General features: G+C 45.4%; 1 protein-coding gene across 2 annotated transcripts in view; it reads right to left on the bottom strand.

Moving 5' to 3' along the window:
• Nucleotides 1-890: 890 nt before the first annotated feature.
• The window catches only part of Wdr59 (WD repeat domain 59), a 64768-nt gene continuing 47929 nt past the window's right edge, over nucleotides 891-17729 (bottom strand). For both annotated transcript variants that reach the window (XM_050143909.1, XM_050143910.1), the window contains 6 exons: nucleotides 15571-15683; nucleotides 14267-14417; nucleotides 14089-14161; nucleotides 11011-11137; nucleotides 10728-10870; nucleotides 891-1810 (listed from right to left, as the gene is read on the bottom strand). In XM_050143909.1, the coding sequence (XP_049999866.1) occupies nucleotides 1575-1810; nucleotides 10728-10870; nucleotides 11011-11137; nucleotides 14089-14161; nucleotides 14267-14417; nucleotides 15571-15683 (843 nt within the window). In that variant the 3' untranslated portion in view covers nucleotides 891-1574. The remainder of the gene's footprint in view (nucleotides 1811-10727; nucleotides 10871-11010; nucleotides 11138-14088; nucleotides 14162-14266; nucleotides 14418-15570; nucleotides 15684-17729) is intronic.

Here is a 17729-nt window from a genome sequence, read left to right as displayed (position 1 = left end):
TGAACTCATGGCCTCATGCATGCTAGGCAAGCATCCCATCCCTAAGCGACATTGCAGACCTTGTTTGATTATTTGTTTCTTCTTAAGATAGTGTTTGCCATATAAGTTAGGCTGGCCTTCAACTCATTAGGCAGCCCAGGATGGTCTCAAACTTGCAATCCAATCAGCTCAGCCTCAAAGAAAAGATTACAGACATCTGCAATCACGCTCCAAAAACACAGATGACTTAGATCTCTCAATCTGGAATAAAATTTTAATCCAATTTTTTGGTGTGTGTCTGTGTGTTTGTATGTACATCCACACATCACAGCACACATGCGGAAGTCAGAACAACTTTAGAGTCAGTTCTCCCTTCCATCACGTGGGTCCTGGGGATTGAACTTAGGTTATGAAGCTTAGTGGCAGGCACCTTTCCCCAGTGAGCCAAATCACAGGCCTCCGGGATTTAAATTTCTAAGAGAGAGGAATTTCAGTATGTGGCTTTTTTTGTTTTGTTTGTGTTTTAATTCTCTTCTCTGACATATATACATGAAAGCACCGAAAATCCTGAAGGAGCCAGAGAGATGAGTTTGTTAGGGAGTTCAAGGTGCCCCTGGAGCCCAGCCAACCTGTCCGGAGGCAGACGGAGACTTTGGTATCGATATGGAAATGCAATCTCATTTCCTTTTGGCTAGAAGAAATAATTATGAGACTCTTGTGGCTAGGAAGAACCTTAATGTCAGATTCCATTTCCTCCCATCAGATGATCCAAGTCAAACAGCATTTCCTTCAGGAATCATGGGACTAATTCTAGTCCTTCCGAAACAATTAACCTCAATCACAAGTGCAGTGCAAAACGAACCACTGAGACGGTCAACTTCCTGCTTCTCCTCAAGTATAAATAATACCTGTTTATAGATAAAAACAAGATGTATAGCTTTATTAGTCAAGGGAAAGCAGATAGAGGAGAAACTTAAAAATATATACACCTTAAAACTCCTTAAGGGGCTGGCAATGTAACTCAGGTACAGCTACTCACTAATAATGTGCAAGCCCCAAGTTCAGGAAAAAAGTCTTTAAGTACAGCGTATCTTACACTTTAGTACTGTATCTTATAAGGCCTCTGCTCATTGACTCATCAAAGGTACCAACTTCTAAAGTCACAGATGTCATGGGCTCACTTGTCGATGACACTAACACCCAGTGTCCTCTGGCTCAGGAGACTGTCTTTTGTCGCTGATGTGATTGTTATACTAGCATCTGGAGTGCCCGTTCTGGTTCAAGGGCACCTCAAAGGCTGGAGCTCTGGAAACAGGTGCTGCTCCCCATGAAAACATCCACTGTGGACTCAACAGACCGTGCAGGAGGGCCAGCTCTGTGCTCTCCCTCCCTTCATCCAGCACCTTCCGGCCCCGGGCAGCCAGAGAGAAGGGAAGGCAAAGGCTCGTGAGGATCAGATGTCTGTGAGGGGACTGTGCTCCTGAATCACTGGGCATAACCCGGGTTCTGGAACTTTCCACCACCATCAGCAGAAAGCCGTCTCCGGCATTTACAGAATCCTCTGAGATTTCGAACAGTCCCATCCTCTCTTGTGTTCAGAAGGTGCTCTCCAGCAGGCAGTGGCAGCCACACCCAGTGGGACAGACCTCCTGGGTCCGAAACCATTCCATCATGTGGCTTGTATGGCCACCATGCCCACAGGTCAGGCAGAAGTTGGATGACCCCCGCACAGCCACATGGCAGATGGCACACTGGAACGTGAAACCTTTGCAGATGGCACACTGCGTGCCACGGACCTCGCTCCGGCAGTGACTGCAGTACACACCAAACTCTGCAAATGGGGGGAGACGGGCAAAACAAGAGGCAATGTTAGTTTGGTTCTCGTAAAAGAAGACTGGGCATTGGTGGGTGGATACCTACTCCCCCAGGATTCTAGCAGGTTCCAGCAGACCAGTGCTTTCTTTCTTTTTTTTTTTTTTTTCTTTCTTGTGTGTCCCAGGCTGACCTGAACAGACTGTGGAGCTGAGGATGATCTTGAACTCCTCATCCTACTGAGGTCTGCGATTACAAGTATAAACCACCATGCCCAGTTTTATGTGGTGCTAGAGAATCGCTCGAACCTGGGGTTTATTGCATGATGGGCAAACACTCTGAGTTATGACCCAGCTCTGCTTTTCTGTTTATTTCCATGTATGAGCATGTAGTGCACGTGTGAGTTTGAATATATATGTGAGTGCAGGTATATGTGCCCTTGTTTATGTCAGGGCCGATGTCAATGTCAGATGTCTATCTTTCGTCACCCCATTATTTTCAAAACAGTTGGCCAGCAAGAGGGGATCCCCAAGTTCCTCAGCCCCAGTAGTGAGGTCACAGACGTGGGTCATCACACTGAATTTTTACTTAGGTGTTTGGGACACAAGCTTGCTTATGTGGCAGGCATTTTACTGACAAGGATATTTCTTCAGCCCCTCCCTCCCTTCCTTCATTTTCTCCCCCCAGACAAGGTTTCTCTGCGTTGCTGTGGCTGTCCTGAAATTTGCTTTGTAGACCAGGCTGGCCAGAGATCTGCTTGCTTCTGCCTCTTGAGAGGTAGATTAAAGGTGTGGGTCACCAGGTCCGGAAGGTCAATTTTCTTTTTTAAATGATAGGACTCCCACAATCTAGACAGTTCTACTAACTAGGAGCTGTTTTTTACTACTAGGATGAGGGCAGGGGGCATAGGCAGCATTCGGCTCTCTGTAGGAAACCCAGTGCTCTGCTGCAGAGGGTCGCTGCACCTTTTACATCTCCGTGTACACGGAAGACTTCTAGTCTTTCTACAGATGCGCACGTATGTGCACACGGAAGACTTCCAGTCTTTCTACAGACGCACATGCACGTGTACATGGAAAACTTCCAGTCTTGGGTTGCCATCTTTATCCATTTCTTAACAGGATTCTTGTATCTCAAAAAATCCACCTCCCGGATTCCTGAACAGCTGTCCTTTCAGCTCTCTCTAGTCCACACTGCCACCGCCTCCTCGATCTACCTGCCTTTTCTGGTTTCACGGTCCTCTTTGGCCAGCCTGGAGCACCTGCACTAATTTCATGTTCCTGCTTTTACAAATATACGCAGATCCTTTTCCCCAACTGGGCCAGCTGAAACCCTGACTTAGCCACACCACCTGCACACTGCACATCTGTGCCGGGGAGCAAAGCCACCCGAAGGCCCCCCTGAAAGGCGTGTTTGTTTCACTTTACATCGGTAGAGCCCAGGCATGGTATGACCCTGCTCCTGTCTTCCTCACACTGCTCCCTTGGCTCACTGCCACACTGCAAATTTCTCCTTGGCTGTTGTCTGTTGCCTGCCGTTTTCTCTTCTAACTCCACTGAGCAAATAGAAGCCTTTAAATGGGGCTGGGCGGTGGTGACGCACGCCTTTAATCCCAGCACTCGGGAGGCAGAGGCAGGCGGATCTCTGTGAGTTCGAGACCAGCCTGGTCTACAAGAGCTAGTTCCAGGACAGGCTCCAAAACCACAGAGAAACCCTGTCTCGGAAAAAAAAAAAAAAAAAAAATGGGGCTGGGGGACCCCTTCATCTTCACTACCACTTCTTCAAATTTCTGGAGGTTGGTGGCTCCTCTCCTTCCTTCTGACAGTGCAAACAATCGGACCTGGAGAGGATGGCTCAGCGGTGTAGAGCATTTGTGTTTTACTAAGGACCTGGGTTTAGTCCCCAGCACCCACATGGTTGCTAAAACCACATATACATTCAGCCAAAACACTCATGAACATAAAAGAAAATAAATCTTTATCAAATTAAAACTATAGTCGGGTGACGTTGGCGCAAGCCTGCCTTTTAAGCCCAGCACTTGAGAGACAGAGGCAGGTGGATCTCTGCGAGTTCAAGGCCAACCTGGTCTACAGAACAAGTTCCAAGGAAGGCTCCAAAGCTACAGAGAAACCCTGTCTTGGAAAAAAAATAAATAAATATATGAGGAAAGAAAATCTTATTTCCTTTCTCCATCGTTATCCTTCATCTTAAGTTATACTTAAATACATTGAAATAAAACATGCTTTAATGGCATCTTATTACATTTAGCCCTCTAGAATTCAGGAAGAGAAAGGGATCCAATAATAGTTCTTATTATGGATTCTAAAATCACATCGCAGGGAACCAAAAGGACAAGAAGAACATAGCAGTCATATACGGAGTGACCACATATATAAAACTGCCCCAAATAATGGTCATGCGTCATGCAAACTGTCTCCTACTGTTTTAAAATAGCTTTGGTTTTCTTATTACATTTATTTATTTTGAGTATATGTGCATGGGTGGGCACACGCCACAGCATGGGCGTAGAGGTCAGAGGACAACTTGTGATTCGGTTCTTTCTTTGCACCATGTAGGTCCAGAGAGGGACTAGGACTCAGGTTTTCAAGCTTGGTGGCAAGCGACTTTACACACTAAACCATCTTGCCAGCGCCTGCCCTTGCTTTTTAATAAAAAAAGCATTTGTTTAGAGGAGGGCTGGAGAGACGGCTCAGTGGTTAAGAGTACTTGCTGCTCTTCCAGACGACCTGTCTTTGGTTCTGCACACCACACGAAGGCTCACAAACACTTGTACCTCCAGTCTCAAGGGTCTAAAGCCCCCTTCTAGTCTCCAACATGTGGTTTACGTAAACTCAGGCAGGCATATACACATAATTTTTTTAATCTTAAAAAAACCAGAATTTAAAAATATAATTAGATAAGAATAAGTAATTTTTTAATTTAAAGAAACTTACGTGGGCAGATCTGAATTTTTAAGGAAGGAATTATCCCTAAGGAAACAAACTCATCCTAGACCGAGTGCCTCCCCTCCTTTCCTGTCGCATCTGTCTCTGCTCTGAACTGACGCTGACCTTGCTACAGAACACAGGCTGGCAGCAGACTCCCCAGCCGCCACAGACGTCAAGGCGCTACAGTACAGGTGTTGGATTTTGTGTGGTGTCTGCAGATCTGATGACTCTTACAGACTGAACGGAAAGGCAACTGTTGTCTTCCAATGTTTGCTGTGCCCTGTACCTGGGCAGCTAGTTCCTCCAAACTCAGCTGAACTGACTCAGCTTCCACTGATGCTTTTGCCTGTGAGTTTCTTTCATACACCTCCTGCTCCCTTTCTACCATCCTGTGACATTGTCTTTACTGGTACTAGGATATGCGTTAATTCTGCTTTTGTTTGTTAGGGTTTTTGTTTTGTTTTTGACTTTTTGAGACAGGGTCTCCTATATGCTGTCAAACTGATATGGAGCTGAGGCTGACCTTGCGCTCCTGATCCTTCTGCCTCTACCTCCCAAGTTCTAGGATAACGGGTGTGCATTCCCACACCTGGCAATACTAAGTTTTGACTATCACTTATCTGTCTTCTATTCCAGGCCCTCTGAACTGCACGCATGCACACACGCCACCCACATCTAGTTCTCTGTGTCGCCTGCACAGTCTTGCACGGTGCTTCCGAGCAGGAGATGCCAACAAGGGCTGACTGACGGCTGACATCAGTTCTATATCTCCACGATGCAGATGTTTTCCTGAGAACTAATTTTAAAAGACAAATTATTCTAGGCTATCATAAATCTCTTCCTGGTACTCTCTCCTGTATTTAGATGCTCTGAAAAAAAATAATACATTGTCAAAATAGAATTCTGCATCTGTATTTCTTCAAGCATGCACACCTTGGTATACCTTACTAAAATAACTTTGCTATTTATTGTCTATACTTACAAACGTTTCTCTGGTTTGTTTTCTCAAGTGAAAACTAGAGACACATGTAACATACAGAGTCAAACAATTTTATGTATTTCATCAAAGCCCAAGCATTCTCTGCCGCTCCCTAGAGGAAATCTCGCCTACTCATCCCACCATTCTCTTCACCGTCTCACAGCTAAAGATGCTTTATAAAGCAACCCCACGCTCACTGCAAATGATCTGTGTTCCGTAAGGACACTCATGTAAATATAGACTGTACTTTGAGCCTATCCCACCTCTTTTCCCTCCCCTCCCCTTTCTTCCCAACCCCACTCCTTCCTCTCTTAGGCTGTCATGTCATATACATACATGGTTTTAAATACATTAGGATCTAGAATCCACAAGTCAGAGACAGAGAAAGAAGAAAAAGAGTAGAGACAGTTATAAAAAGAAGTCTTTAAAAAGACACTAAAAGTAATATAAAAAGAGTAGACAGTCATAGATTAAAAGAGTAAAGAAAAAGAAGCTACTTAAAGATGGAAAATTCACAGAGAGTCTGGATTATGCATATTATTATGTTTTCTTTGAATTTTTTGACTAAAGAGACATTTGATTCTGGGGTTGCTAAGTTAAATCAACATAAAGGTAACCTGACTTCAAGTTTGGGCCTTAGGGTGTGTTGCTGAAGAGGCTCTGCTTTTGTTTCCACAGAAGATGAGAACCTGAGGCCGGGCAGTGGTGACCCACGCCTTTAATCCCAGCACTTGGGAGGCAGAGGCAGGCGGATCTCTGTGAGTTCGAGGCCAGCCTGGTCTACAAGAGCTAGTTCCAGGACAGNAAAAAAAAAAAAAAAAAAAAAAAAAAAACAAATGAACAAAAAAACCCAACAAGATGAGAACCTGAGGATTCCTTCCAGGCTAATGTAGTTTGGTAGAACAAGAACCCCCTGAAAGGTCTCTGTGAACCCTGAAAATACTTTGCCCAACAAACATTAGGAAGCAGTTTGGAGAAAACAATGCCCAAATTCCCATAATGATTGTTTATAAATGTTTGTTTTCATTAAAAGGGGGATATGACATAGAAATGGATATTTTGCATTGGCATGGATCTTGGCCTATTGATACAGATTTAAGGTCGATTTTGTTACACTGTGTATATGTATTTCTGCTCTTGTTTAAGAATTATATGTTTGTGCAGCTCATTTAAAAATGTAATGTATATGAATTAACAGATAATCATCTGTAATAGTCAAACTTGTAGTCATATTAGATTTTCTAGATATATAGAGATATATTTCAGATGGATAGATGTTCTTCAAACTGTTCAAAGACATACAGAATATGGCATTTAAAATGTTTTAAGAACTTAGACTTTTCTCTACGGTGAGACATGTCTGCTTCCGGAAACACCAATTACTTCAAAGACGCTTATTGGCATTGAAGAAATTTGTTATGGAATTTGCCTTCAAAGTGACAAGGCAAAAAACTGCTCTTGCCTGGACTGCTTGATAGTGTGCTGTATGAACTGGACATGCAGGACCCAGAGAAAAATGACTGCTGAACTTGCCTAAAGAAGGTGAGACAGTCCTCAGGGTTCCTGCTTCATGAAAGAGACTGCCAGACATTTTGTAGGACACAGAAGAAAGTGACTGACAAACTGCCAATATAGAGGCTAAACAGTCTTTCAAATTTAATGGAAAAGTCTGTCAGACATTATGGGCCATCATTACAGAAGAACTTAGGGTGACTGTCCAGGTGGCAAGATGGCTCCGTCAACTCTAGAGTTTTGGAAGTTGCTTACATGTACTTCCTGTTTACTTAGGTAATATTATATCCTTCTGTAGTCTTCTATGGAGTGGAAGAATAGTTTTATTTATATTTTTCTTAGTTATGATAAAAGATAAACTAGATATAAAACTTTAGACTCACAAGGATATGATAGAGTATTTTCCTTAATTTGCCAAAAGTAAATGGACTAAATATTGTAACTATAATTCTTGCTTGATAACAGTTTTGCGTATGTAATTTTACTATGTTAAATTTAAAACCTTCCTTTTATTTAAACAGAAAAGGGGGGGGATGATGTGGGATTCCCCTCTGTATACTGTGAATGTTTTATTACCACTGGTTAATAAAGAAGCTGTTTCAGCCAATGGCTTAGAAGAATAAAGCCAGGTGGGAAATCCTAACAGAGATATATAGAGAGAGTGGTGGAGTCAAGGAGACACCATGTAGCTGCCGAAAGAGAAGGACACAGAACCTTCCAGCTAAGTCACAGCCTTGTGGCAATACACAGATTAATAAAATGGGTTAATTCAAGATGTAAGAGATACCTAGAAATATGCCTGAGTCATTGTTGTAATTAATACAGCTTCTGTGTGAGTTTTTGGGTCTGGGTGGCTGGGAAATGAACAAGCAGCCTCCGTCTACAATAGCAAGCAGTAAGCACTTCATGAGTGTCTGTGTTCCTTGGGCAGGGGCAGGCTAACCTTATACAGAGCTTCCAATTTTAGTGTCTGTGCTGTCAAGGTGGGCATAAAGGTATTTTGTTTTTGTTCTGTTCTTGGTTTTGTGTTTGTTTGTTTTGTTTTGAGACAGGGTTTTTCTATGTAGCCCTGCCTGGCTGGAAACTCACTACGTAGTCCAGGTTAGTCTAGAACTCAGAGACCCACCCACCTCTGCATTGCAAATACTGGGATTAGAGATTTCCACCAGCATGCTGGACACAAAGCTAATTCTTGAGTACCATATTCAGGCACTGGTCTGATGGCTTCCCAGAGTGGGAACTCTTCCCTCCTGCAGTCTCCCCACCATAACAGCACCACCTGGCGCTCTCTCCCCAGCAGTTTTGGCTAGACCACATTTGGCTCATACGTTATTTACCTAAGTGAACATATTTCAAGCCATGTTCTATGACACTTTCTCTTTCCTGCACATTTTGTTTTTCCCAGAATTAGTAACTTTCTTTCATTTGCTTAGCTTGCTATGTACTTATCAATAATTCATCTCCAAACTGTCCCTCAAATGTCTGAGTCTTCTATAAATATACTCAACAGTGAAATACATTCGATTTTTTTCAACTTTCTCTCCTGGGAGGCAGCTCCTGGAGCACCTGTCTGCACAAGTCCATCTCTCTAGGTCTGTCACAGTGAGTACTCTCCGTCAACACTGATTCCTTCAGCTCCTGGACTGAATCTAGACCTGGTTCTTAGGTACACCCAAAGTTTACCTCATACATGGCTGATCACTTGGGTTCAAAATTCCAGGTTAGAAATGCTTTTCCTGAGAATTCTGGAGAGCCTGCTGCCTGGTCATCTAGTAGCCAGGGCCAACCCTCAGAGTTGATGCCTTCTCCATTCCTCATGCTTCACACTGGAACTCTTCTCTTCCTGGGAGCTTCTGAGTCTCCTCTGGGTCCCCAGCCCCTTTGCATTCATTATGGAAGTGGACCCATTGGCCAGACTGCAAATGTGTTTCTCTTCACTGCAGAATAAGCTTACAGTTTTCTGTTGGGGTCATGACCTGTTCTACAAACAAGAAGAGGAATCTCGAGGATCCTCCAAGGGCCATCGAACAAAACCAGCTTTTAAATTTCATCTTTGAGCCCCTCCCAGAGGATTAGATGCCCCTGATCCCTAAGCCATGCAGGGTTTGGCCTGTTTTTCTGACTAAATCTTCAGGGTGAGCTTTACTTGGACCTTAGAAGTCACCTACCAATAACTTGTCCATTTCCCAGCTCCTAAGCTTTATTGCCAATATTACTTCTTCTTGTGCAATTAACACCTTTTCAAAAACTCTCTATCCAGACACTTGCTAAGGTCTGAGGGAAAAGGGGGAAATGTGTGGCCAGACCACTCCCTCTGGAAGTCTTCCACCTTCTTCCTGTAAGGAAAGCTCTGCTTCATTTTCTCCATGGACAGTGCGGCCTCTCACCAATCTAACTGGTGTCCCATCTTGGCCTTAGCTCTCCATCTTCATCTTGGATGCAACTCCAAGCACTCATTTCTCTCAGAGTCCAGGCTAGACCAGGGAAGACTGTGCTCCCTATATTCTTTCTTTCCAGCCTTGGCTCCCAGATAAATACACCTTTTTTGTTGTTGCTGTTGTTAACAAGGTCTGACTATGTAGCCCACTAGCTGGCCTCAGACTCACAGACATTCCCCTGCCTCTTCTTCCTGACTTAGGTGTGTCACTCTGTCTGGATAATATCCATACGCTAATAGGCTTACATACCAACTGTATAGTGAAAATCCCCAAATAACCAGCTCTAGCTGAATACAATCTCTCCTGAGAACTAGATTCAGATCTAACTGTGAATTCTCCAGACCGCCATTTCATCTCACACACACATACATACACGCACACACAGGCAATTCTGACTTCCAGTCCTTCTATTTGTTTCTATCTGTGGTATAATATTGTTATCTCTCAGTACATTAGCTGGAAACCCAGGAATCATCAAAGCTATCTTTCTTTTCCTCAGTCTGTCTCCAGTTTATCAGCAAACCATACTGAGACTACCCCTTAAAAAAGATATTTTATTTTATGTGTATGGCTGTTCTGCCAACATGTATGTTTGTGTATCATATGCATGCAGTGCCCACAGAGGCCTGAAGGTGGCTTCAGAGCCTCCAGGTGGAGTTACAGACCAACGTGAGCCACCGTGTGAGTGATGGGAATTGGACTCGGGTCCTCTAGAACAACTAGTGCTCTTAAGCCCTGCGCCACCTCTCTAGCCACAGTATGGTTACTACAATGTTTAACTGATTAATTTCCCCCTCTCCTCTGCCGCGGTTCACTGTGCTCACCAGGGGTGATACCAGAAGCTGAAAACATGGATAATCATTTACTGTGTCTAAGACACCGCTGATATGTTATGTGAACCCTGCTGGGAAATGCAAGGCTTGCAGAAGCTTAGAAAAGGCTCACACGCTTCAGAATCTTCTGCCTAAAAATGAGAAGCTTAACCTTCCAAACCTACAGGCAAATTAGGACATAGGATCTTCCAGACAGCGGCAGGAAAAGAAAAATGTCCATATTCACCAATTCCTTTGTGAGGGTCAGGGGGGCAGGACACAAACTTCAGCACTTCCGCTCGCTTCTCTCTCAGACCCCAGCGGTAGAGGATCTCTCCGTAGCACTTCTTAAAGTCGTCAAACTGCTGGGTGTTGGCAGGGTCCAGCAGTCTGGATAAACCCAAAGGTTCCATTAGCTCCTTTAAGAGAAAAGCAGTCCCTAACGGCATTTCTATTAAACGCCATCTTCTCAAAGCCTGACTCTGAAGTCGTGAACTCTGCAGCTACAGTGGGGCAAGGGGGCTGGTTACCTTTTGTTTCTATCATGCTGGTCACGCTCCCGCTCCCGGGGGTCACTGTAGGTTAGACTCCCAAAGCGGAGTTCTTCTGGAGAAGACTCTCCCCAAGGTGAAGACACGTGTTCTGTCTCTCTTCCCGCTAAAGAAAAGCAAAAGGGAAGGGAACATGGAGGTCAGAGAAGGCACAGGAACTAGGAAGCGCCTCCCATCTCCCACACCCCGGTATGCATCCACTCTATTCTCTGGAAACAAAGTATGTAAAACTGAAGACTGAGGAAAGGAGTCCTACACTGCTCTTTCCTGGGCATCCCTCTGTGTCCGGGCACTGGTCACTGAGAGAACCTGGTAATTAAGTACACATGATAGCTAAGCAAATTATGGCTTAATGATAGAGTAGAATGTGATGCAGCGATCTGTTATCAGAATGCTAAATGGCACGTGAAAATGCTCATGATAAAATTAAAAGCAGAATACAAAACAGCATAAATCAAATAACTACCCACCATCCACACACACAAAGAGGGGGAGAGGAAGAAAATGTTCTCAAATGTTAACAGATGTTATTAAGTGAGAGACGTGGAGATATCAATCATTGCTATTTTTTTTTCTCGGATACTTTTTGTTTATTCTTCTTTACAGGACATGTAGTAGTTATATATGTATGTTCTTGGGTAGGAGAGTGTGTGTGTAGACAGATCTTTCTATGTAGCCCAGGCTAACCTTAAATTCTCAATCGTTTTGCCTTCACTTACTGAGTGCTAGGATTATTTTCTAAGATGTAAAGTCTTGCTATGTTGCCCTAGCAGGCCTCAGACTCCTGAGAAGTTGGGATTTCGAGTGTATATTACTACAGCTGGCTCATGTTCTTGGTGGTTTTTTTTTTTGGGGGGGGTTTTTTGTTTGTTTTGTTTTGTTTTGTTTTTCTGAGAGAAGGTTTTTCTATATAACAGTACTGGCTGTCCTGGAACTTGCTCTGTTGACCAGGCTGTCCTCAAACTCACAGAGATCTGTCTGCCTCTGCCTCCTGAGTGCTAGGATTAAAGGAGTACACCAGTGCATGTTCTACTTTTATAATCAAAAAAATTAAGATCATGGTCATTAAGCTGTTTTATTTCTGTCCACTAAAAGGAATCATGGAAAGAAATGGATGACGTGATGTGGCAGACGATAGTGGAAAAGTGGGGATGTGGAGGAGAAAGGGTAAGCATTGGGCTTTATGGGATAGGACAAGTCCCACTGCAGCCTCTTCAGCAGCCCAGAGTAGCACAGTGACCTCCCAGACACAAGTATATTCAACATGCAAGGTCAGGCTGTGAGCTGACACTGCCCCGTCCGCTGAATAGAAAGCAGTGAGAACCAGAGAAGAATGTGTGCACCTTTGGGTGGAACCTCCAGCTCGCCCCTGCATCATCTGGAAGAGCCCCCCTCCCCAGCTCCTGTCAGAGAGTCTCCAACAAAGAAAAGGTGCCAAAAAGCCCAGTTCCGCATTCCTGGTGACTACTGCAGCTTCCTCCTCTGTTGCCGCCCAAGTCCCCACATAAGCTTTCCAGGTTTTGACCACACTTGGGCACAATCCCAGCTTGTGGTGGACACACCATCATCCCTTTACTACAGGTTATATAATCCCCTGCTTTAGTTCAGCTGTGTGGCTTCTCTAGCCTCAGTCTCTAGGGCTGGAGGACTCACCTGGTAGTTGCTTTGTTCAAATAAACCTGTTCTTTTACTTTTTCAATTAGGCTTGATCTGGCTTACTGCATAGGCAGAGAAACCTATTATCTGGGTACAGAAAACCCTTTATCTTGGTGCCGAAAACCCAGGAAGACTTGAGTCTTCCTGCTGGGTGGACCAGGTTCTTCGGCCACATAGAGGCCACCCTTTTCTCTTTAGCTTTCTCTCCCCAAATGTGATCAACTTTTTACTAGGAGTAAGTCACCATTTCCCAGCCACTACCTACAAAGGTAATGGGTACCTTTCTCCAGGTCCAGGATCCTCAGGATCCCCTGCTAAGCTGTGGCCATGCCAGAGCAAGCTGGTCAGTTGTGGAGCAGAGACACTCTATGTTCCAGGGGACAAAGGCTATTCCCACGCCCACTGCTCGACCCCAGGCTACTGCAGGGGATGCCTTGCCCTAGTCTTCAGCCCCTAGTCTTCGGTCTCTAGCGTAGGTCTAGAGATGGGCAATGCCGGGTCTAAACCCAATCCTCGGTCACCCCTGTGAAATTTATCCAAATTGTGGCTGTCTCACACCATATACCCAAAATGCTGGGTTTTCTTTGGCTTTGTGACCTGGCCTCAGTACACTCTTGATATAACCTGTCAAGATGGCCACCGAAGGGAACTCTTATCTTTACTATCTTCCATGATCTTGAGAATTTCTACCAGCAGCATATGAACAAGTGGTCGGATTCTCTTACATCTAGCGTTTTTGGTTTCTGCGCCTGCCCCTCCCTCTGTAGTCAGCGTTCAAAGGCCCAGGTTTTGATGGCTAGGGATGCAGCACCTTCAGACCTCCTTTTACCTGAGGACTTGGACCCTGAGCACACCTGAGCCACTGGCATCCCCGCCCCTTCCCTGAACCCTGCCTACCTCTACCCCCCTACAACACCACAGGCTCCACTTAGTAGCCAATCTTCTTTCCTTTACCCACCCTTCCCTTTTCCTTCCCCCCTCCAGGACAAAGGCTGAGAGCCAACCTTCTCTCCTTAGCCACCTTCTTCTCTCCCTCTCCCTTCTCCTACTGCCTCTCCTTCTCTATCCTCTCCCCCTCTATAACGCCACACCTGCGCCCTGGTCCCCATCCACACACTGACCTACTCCCCCCTCCCCCCCGCGCCCTGAATTCTCCCAGTGGCTTCTCCAGCCTCAATCTATGGAACTGAAGAACCCACCTTGGAATTGCTTTACGAAAATAAACCTGTTCTTAGACTTTTTCTATTCAGCTTGATCTGGCTTACTATGTGGGCAGAGAAACCTATTATTGGGATACAAAAAAGCCCTATTATGCCCCAACTAAACTTCTCATATGAACAGCCTTCACCACGCCTCAGGAATAGCCAAAGTGCAACGTGGGCTGTGCCATCCCTCACCAACCTATGTTCCAGCCACCGGTGTTGAACCCTGGGTCTGACATGCTGGAGCAGGACCCCGAGGAGGTAAAGCTGGGCTAGAAGGAAGAGGAACACACACTAGCATCAAACACCATCCCATTTCAAAGTTACATGTGAGGAAAGAACAGACCTCAAGGGAAGCCAGAAAACCCTGAGCTTACATATCGACTGTGGGACACCATAGGATTAGAAGAACGGTTAGGGAAAGGCCCGAAAGGGTTTGGTAACCCCTGAGGCCGCGACTGGGCTTCAAACACGCTGCACAGCATAGCCAAGGTCTGGACGTCTCGGAGTTGGCAGTAGTGAGCCAATCTGTAAAATACAAGAGGAGAAAAAAAAAATAAGCCAAGAGGAGGAATGGAGGAAGGACAGTTACCAGTCATAACTCTACTGTGGGCTAGGCTGGGGGAGGTTCCATCCTTCCTCTGACCTTGTCAGGAACAGGGACTTTTACAGAGCCAAAGTCTCACCTACCAGGAGACTGGTCCCATGTGTCTTAGCATAAGTGTTTTCAGAATGTTAGTGACAACCTAGACATCAATCTGAAAGCTTCCGGGTGGCACTCAGGCACGGGCTCTAACACAAGTTCTCCAGCCTCTGAGAGAGGTGGTCCAAACTCTCTTACTCTCTCCAGCTCCGGGAAAAATCCCCTGCTCTGTGGGAAGTTTCTATGTCCTTCCTCTGACCCGATACTAGCAGGAGGCAGTCAGAGCACACAGCACACCACAGCATGGCAGCCGCTGACTCTGCTTCCTGGATTAAATACAATGACAAGGCACACATTCGTCTTCGTCTTAGGTTCTCATTCCCTTTATCTTTCAGACACCATGTTAGAATGCGAGTGTAGGGGTAAGAAGCCTTTGTTTTGAGGCTTATACACACTAAGTAGGGAGACCCCTGCCTTAAGGATGCGGCAATGAGAGCAACATCAGGTGCTCCAGGTCTGGCCTCAACCAGCAGAAAAGCAAACTTCAACTTGAAGCAGTGGAATTTCTCTGCCCAGGCCTAGAGCCTCACTGTGAGAAATACTTGAGTGGTTAATGGAACATTATTCTATATAATCTGACTTTCTATATTTTGAAGCGGTAAGTTGGACATAAATCTGGTCCTAGTGTTGGGAGAACAAACACATACAGTTCTGTCCCTGTTCCCAGAGGCCAAGTCACACCACACTACAGAGAAATCACCATACCCAGTGCCCAGAGGCCTGTGTGCCCTGAGGTGTGAGGGATGGACTGAAGCACGTTGATGCACGTGGGCCTCTGAAGGTTTCAAAGTCTTCTGGGTGACAAATATTACATAATGCCTCAGCTGTCAGAAGTTCATTCTGCTCAGAGGCTATTTCCGTGCTAAAAGCGTCACTCCTCTGGCCTCTGTGACCTCACCGAGGCAGTCACACTTAACATGTTCACAGACCTCAAACCCACTTCACTCATTTTCCTCACTTTTAGCTCTCAGAACCTACAGGGACTCCAGCAGCTGTCGCCCAAACGGATGTCGAGCCCAAGGTGTCTCCAGATCTGGGTCAGACTTCGGACCAAGGCAAAGATCTGTAGCTACGGTGGCCAACGACCAAACCTGGACAAACCAAAGAAAGAGATGAACAGAAACTGTCAAGGAGCCCCATCTGCCACCTGTAACCTAAAACCTTACCACAAGGGCGGCAAAAGCTTGAGGTGTAGAATTCCAGGCCCCACCCAGACTGCCGGGGTTACGTGCCTAATGATCACAAAGTGTCTATTAAATCCAAAATCTTCAATGCTTATCACAAAGAGCCCCAACCTTCAAAAAACTGAATGCTACTTTTAGAAAAATTTCTTCTGTTTTATTTGGTTTTGGAAAAGTAACACAATCATTGTACCCACTATCTGAAAGACACTACTCTAAGCTCAAAAGGAAGAAGACACAAACTTTGGGTCAAGTCCATAATTTGAGATAAGCAAGTAGATAAAAATGCTGAAAAGCAAACATCAGATATGCAAAATCAATAGTATGAGGGCAGCCAGGCATGGTGGCACACGCCTTTAATCCCAGCACTAACACACATCTTGTCTCTTACCATTTCTCCCTAGAACACTAGCACACACTTTGTCTCTTACCGTTTCTCCCTAGAACACTAGAACACATCTTGTTTCTTAAAGCCTTCAAGAGAAGGGAGTCCCTGATATCTACTTCTCCGGTAAACGTGAGAGTTATAAGACAGTAAGCATCCCTTTATCAAGGGCATGAAGACAAACAACATTCTTCAGGCACTCACTGTCACTCACGTTATTTCTGTCCTTAAACATTGCAGATTACAACGACAGTCCCCGAGTTGCAGGGGAGGCATTTCCAAGGACCAGACAGCTAGGAGAATTCACAAGTTTATTCCATTTAGTTCCTAATGAATTTAGAAGTATTGCTCCATTTTATAGAAGGACCCTGGGGTTTAGAAAGACGGGGTGGCTTGCCTGGGATCCACACACGAAAAGTCTGTCAGGGGCCCAAAGCCAAGCAGAGTTTGTCTGAAGACAAGAATCTCCCCATTTCACTTAGACTGGCCTAGCCTTCCACACCAGTTCTGCCAGAAAAGAGGCAGGGGAGGAGTTGGGAAAAGGAGCAAAGAAAAAGGGAAAGGGGAGGGGAGAGAGGAGATGAAGAAGAGAGACTAAAGAAGATGGAGAGAGAACATACAAAACTTTAGGGAGGAAACTGTGCTCAGAGAATATTATTGTCCTGTCCCTTTAAGAGAAAGCCCTGCCTACCCACCCTCACTGGGGCAGATCTTCCTATTGTTTCCAGTCTGAGTCTCTTCCTTCAGTCTCTCTCCTTTCTGCCTCGCTCCCTTCTCCCCACTTCTCTCCTCCTCCCCATCTGCTCTTCCCTCTTCTCTTCCCTTTTTTCCTTCCCCTTCCTAACCCACTAAATAAATATCCAACCTCACTCTGCATGGCTTGCCTATCCATGTCTCTGTCTCTCACCTGCTGCGTGACTCCCTGCCTGGGACCAGCTGCCTTGGGAAACCTGCAGCATTTTATTTTTACCATTACAGTCTCTGCATGGCGTGCCCATTCATCTCACTCTCTCACCTGCCATGCAGCTCCTTGCCCCTCGTGGCCCCCAGGCCAGCCTTTACATTCAGTGACTCATGAACCCCAGAGGGAAATGTTTCAGGTTCTCGTGCTGGAAACCCCCTCCCAGGCTGAGGGTCTGAGGTGACCTGCCCAGGTAGGTCCCTAGCACTCTGAGCTGGACTGGGCCTCCCACTATAAATTCCACACTGTTCCTATCACCTTCTTGGCGTTCACAGAGTCTGGGTGGGTAGGGGCTGACGGAAATAGACTAAATCCATGAGAGGGTTTTCCTTAAAGGGTATCTGAGAGAGACGTGGTGATGTTTATTGCAAGATGAATGGAAATCTTAGGGATTTTTTAATCAAATGAAATCAATGGGAGGTCTTAGTTCAGCCTCACCGTCACACTAAAGAACAGGATGAAGTAATGACAGGGAGTGAAGTTGACTGGTGGTTGCCCAGGGCTGACGGGAAGAACAGATGGAAAGACAAGGAATTTCTTCCCTGTGATGAAAACGTCCTGAACAGTTTCCAACAGCACAACTCCCGCAAAACCAGAAATTACCAACTAG

The sequence above is a fragment of the Alexandromys fortis genome, unplaced genomic scaffold (assembly GCF_014885135.2).
Source record: "Alexandromys fortis isolate MF-2015 unplaced genomic scaffold, M_Fortis_MF-2015_v1.1 scaffold_1, whole genome shotgun sequence".
Lineage (NCBI taxonomy): Eukaryota > Metazoa > Chordata > Mammalia > Rodentia > Cricetidae > Alexandromys > Alexandromys fortis.
The sequence above is the reverse complement of the archived record's forward strand: the minus strand, read 5'-3'. Positions and strand labels throughout refer to the sequence as shown.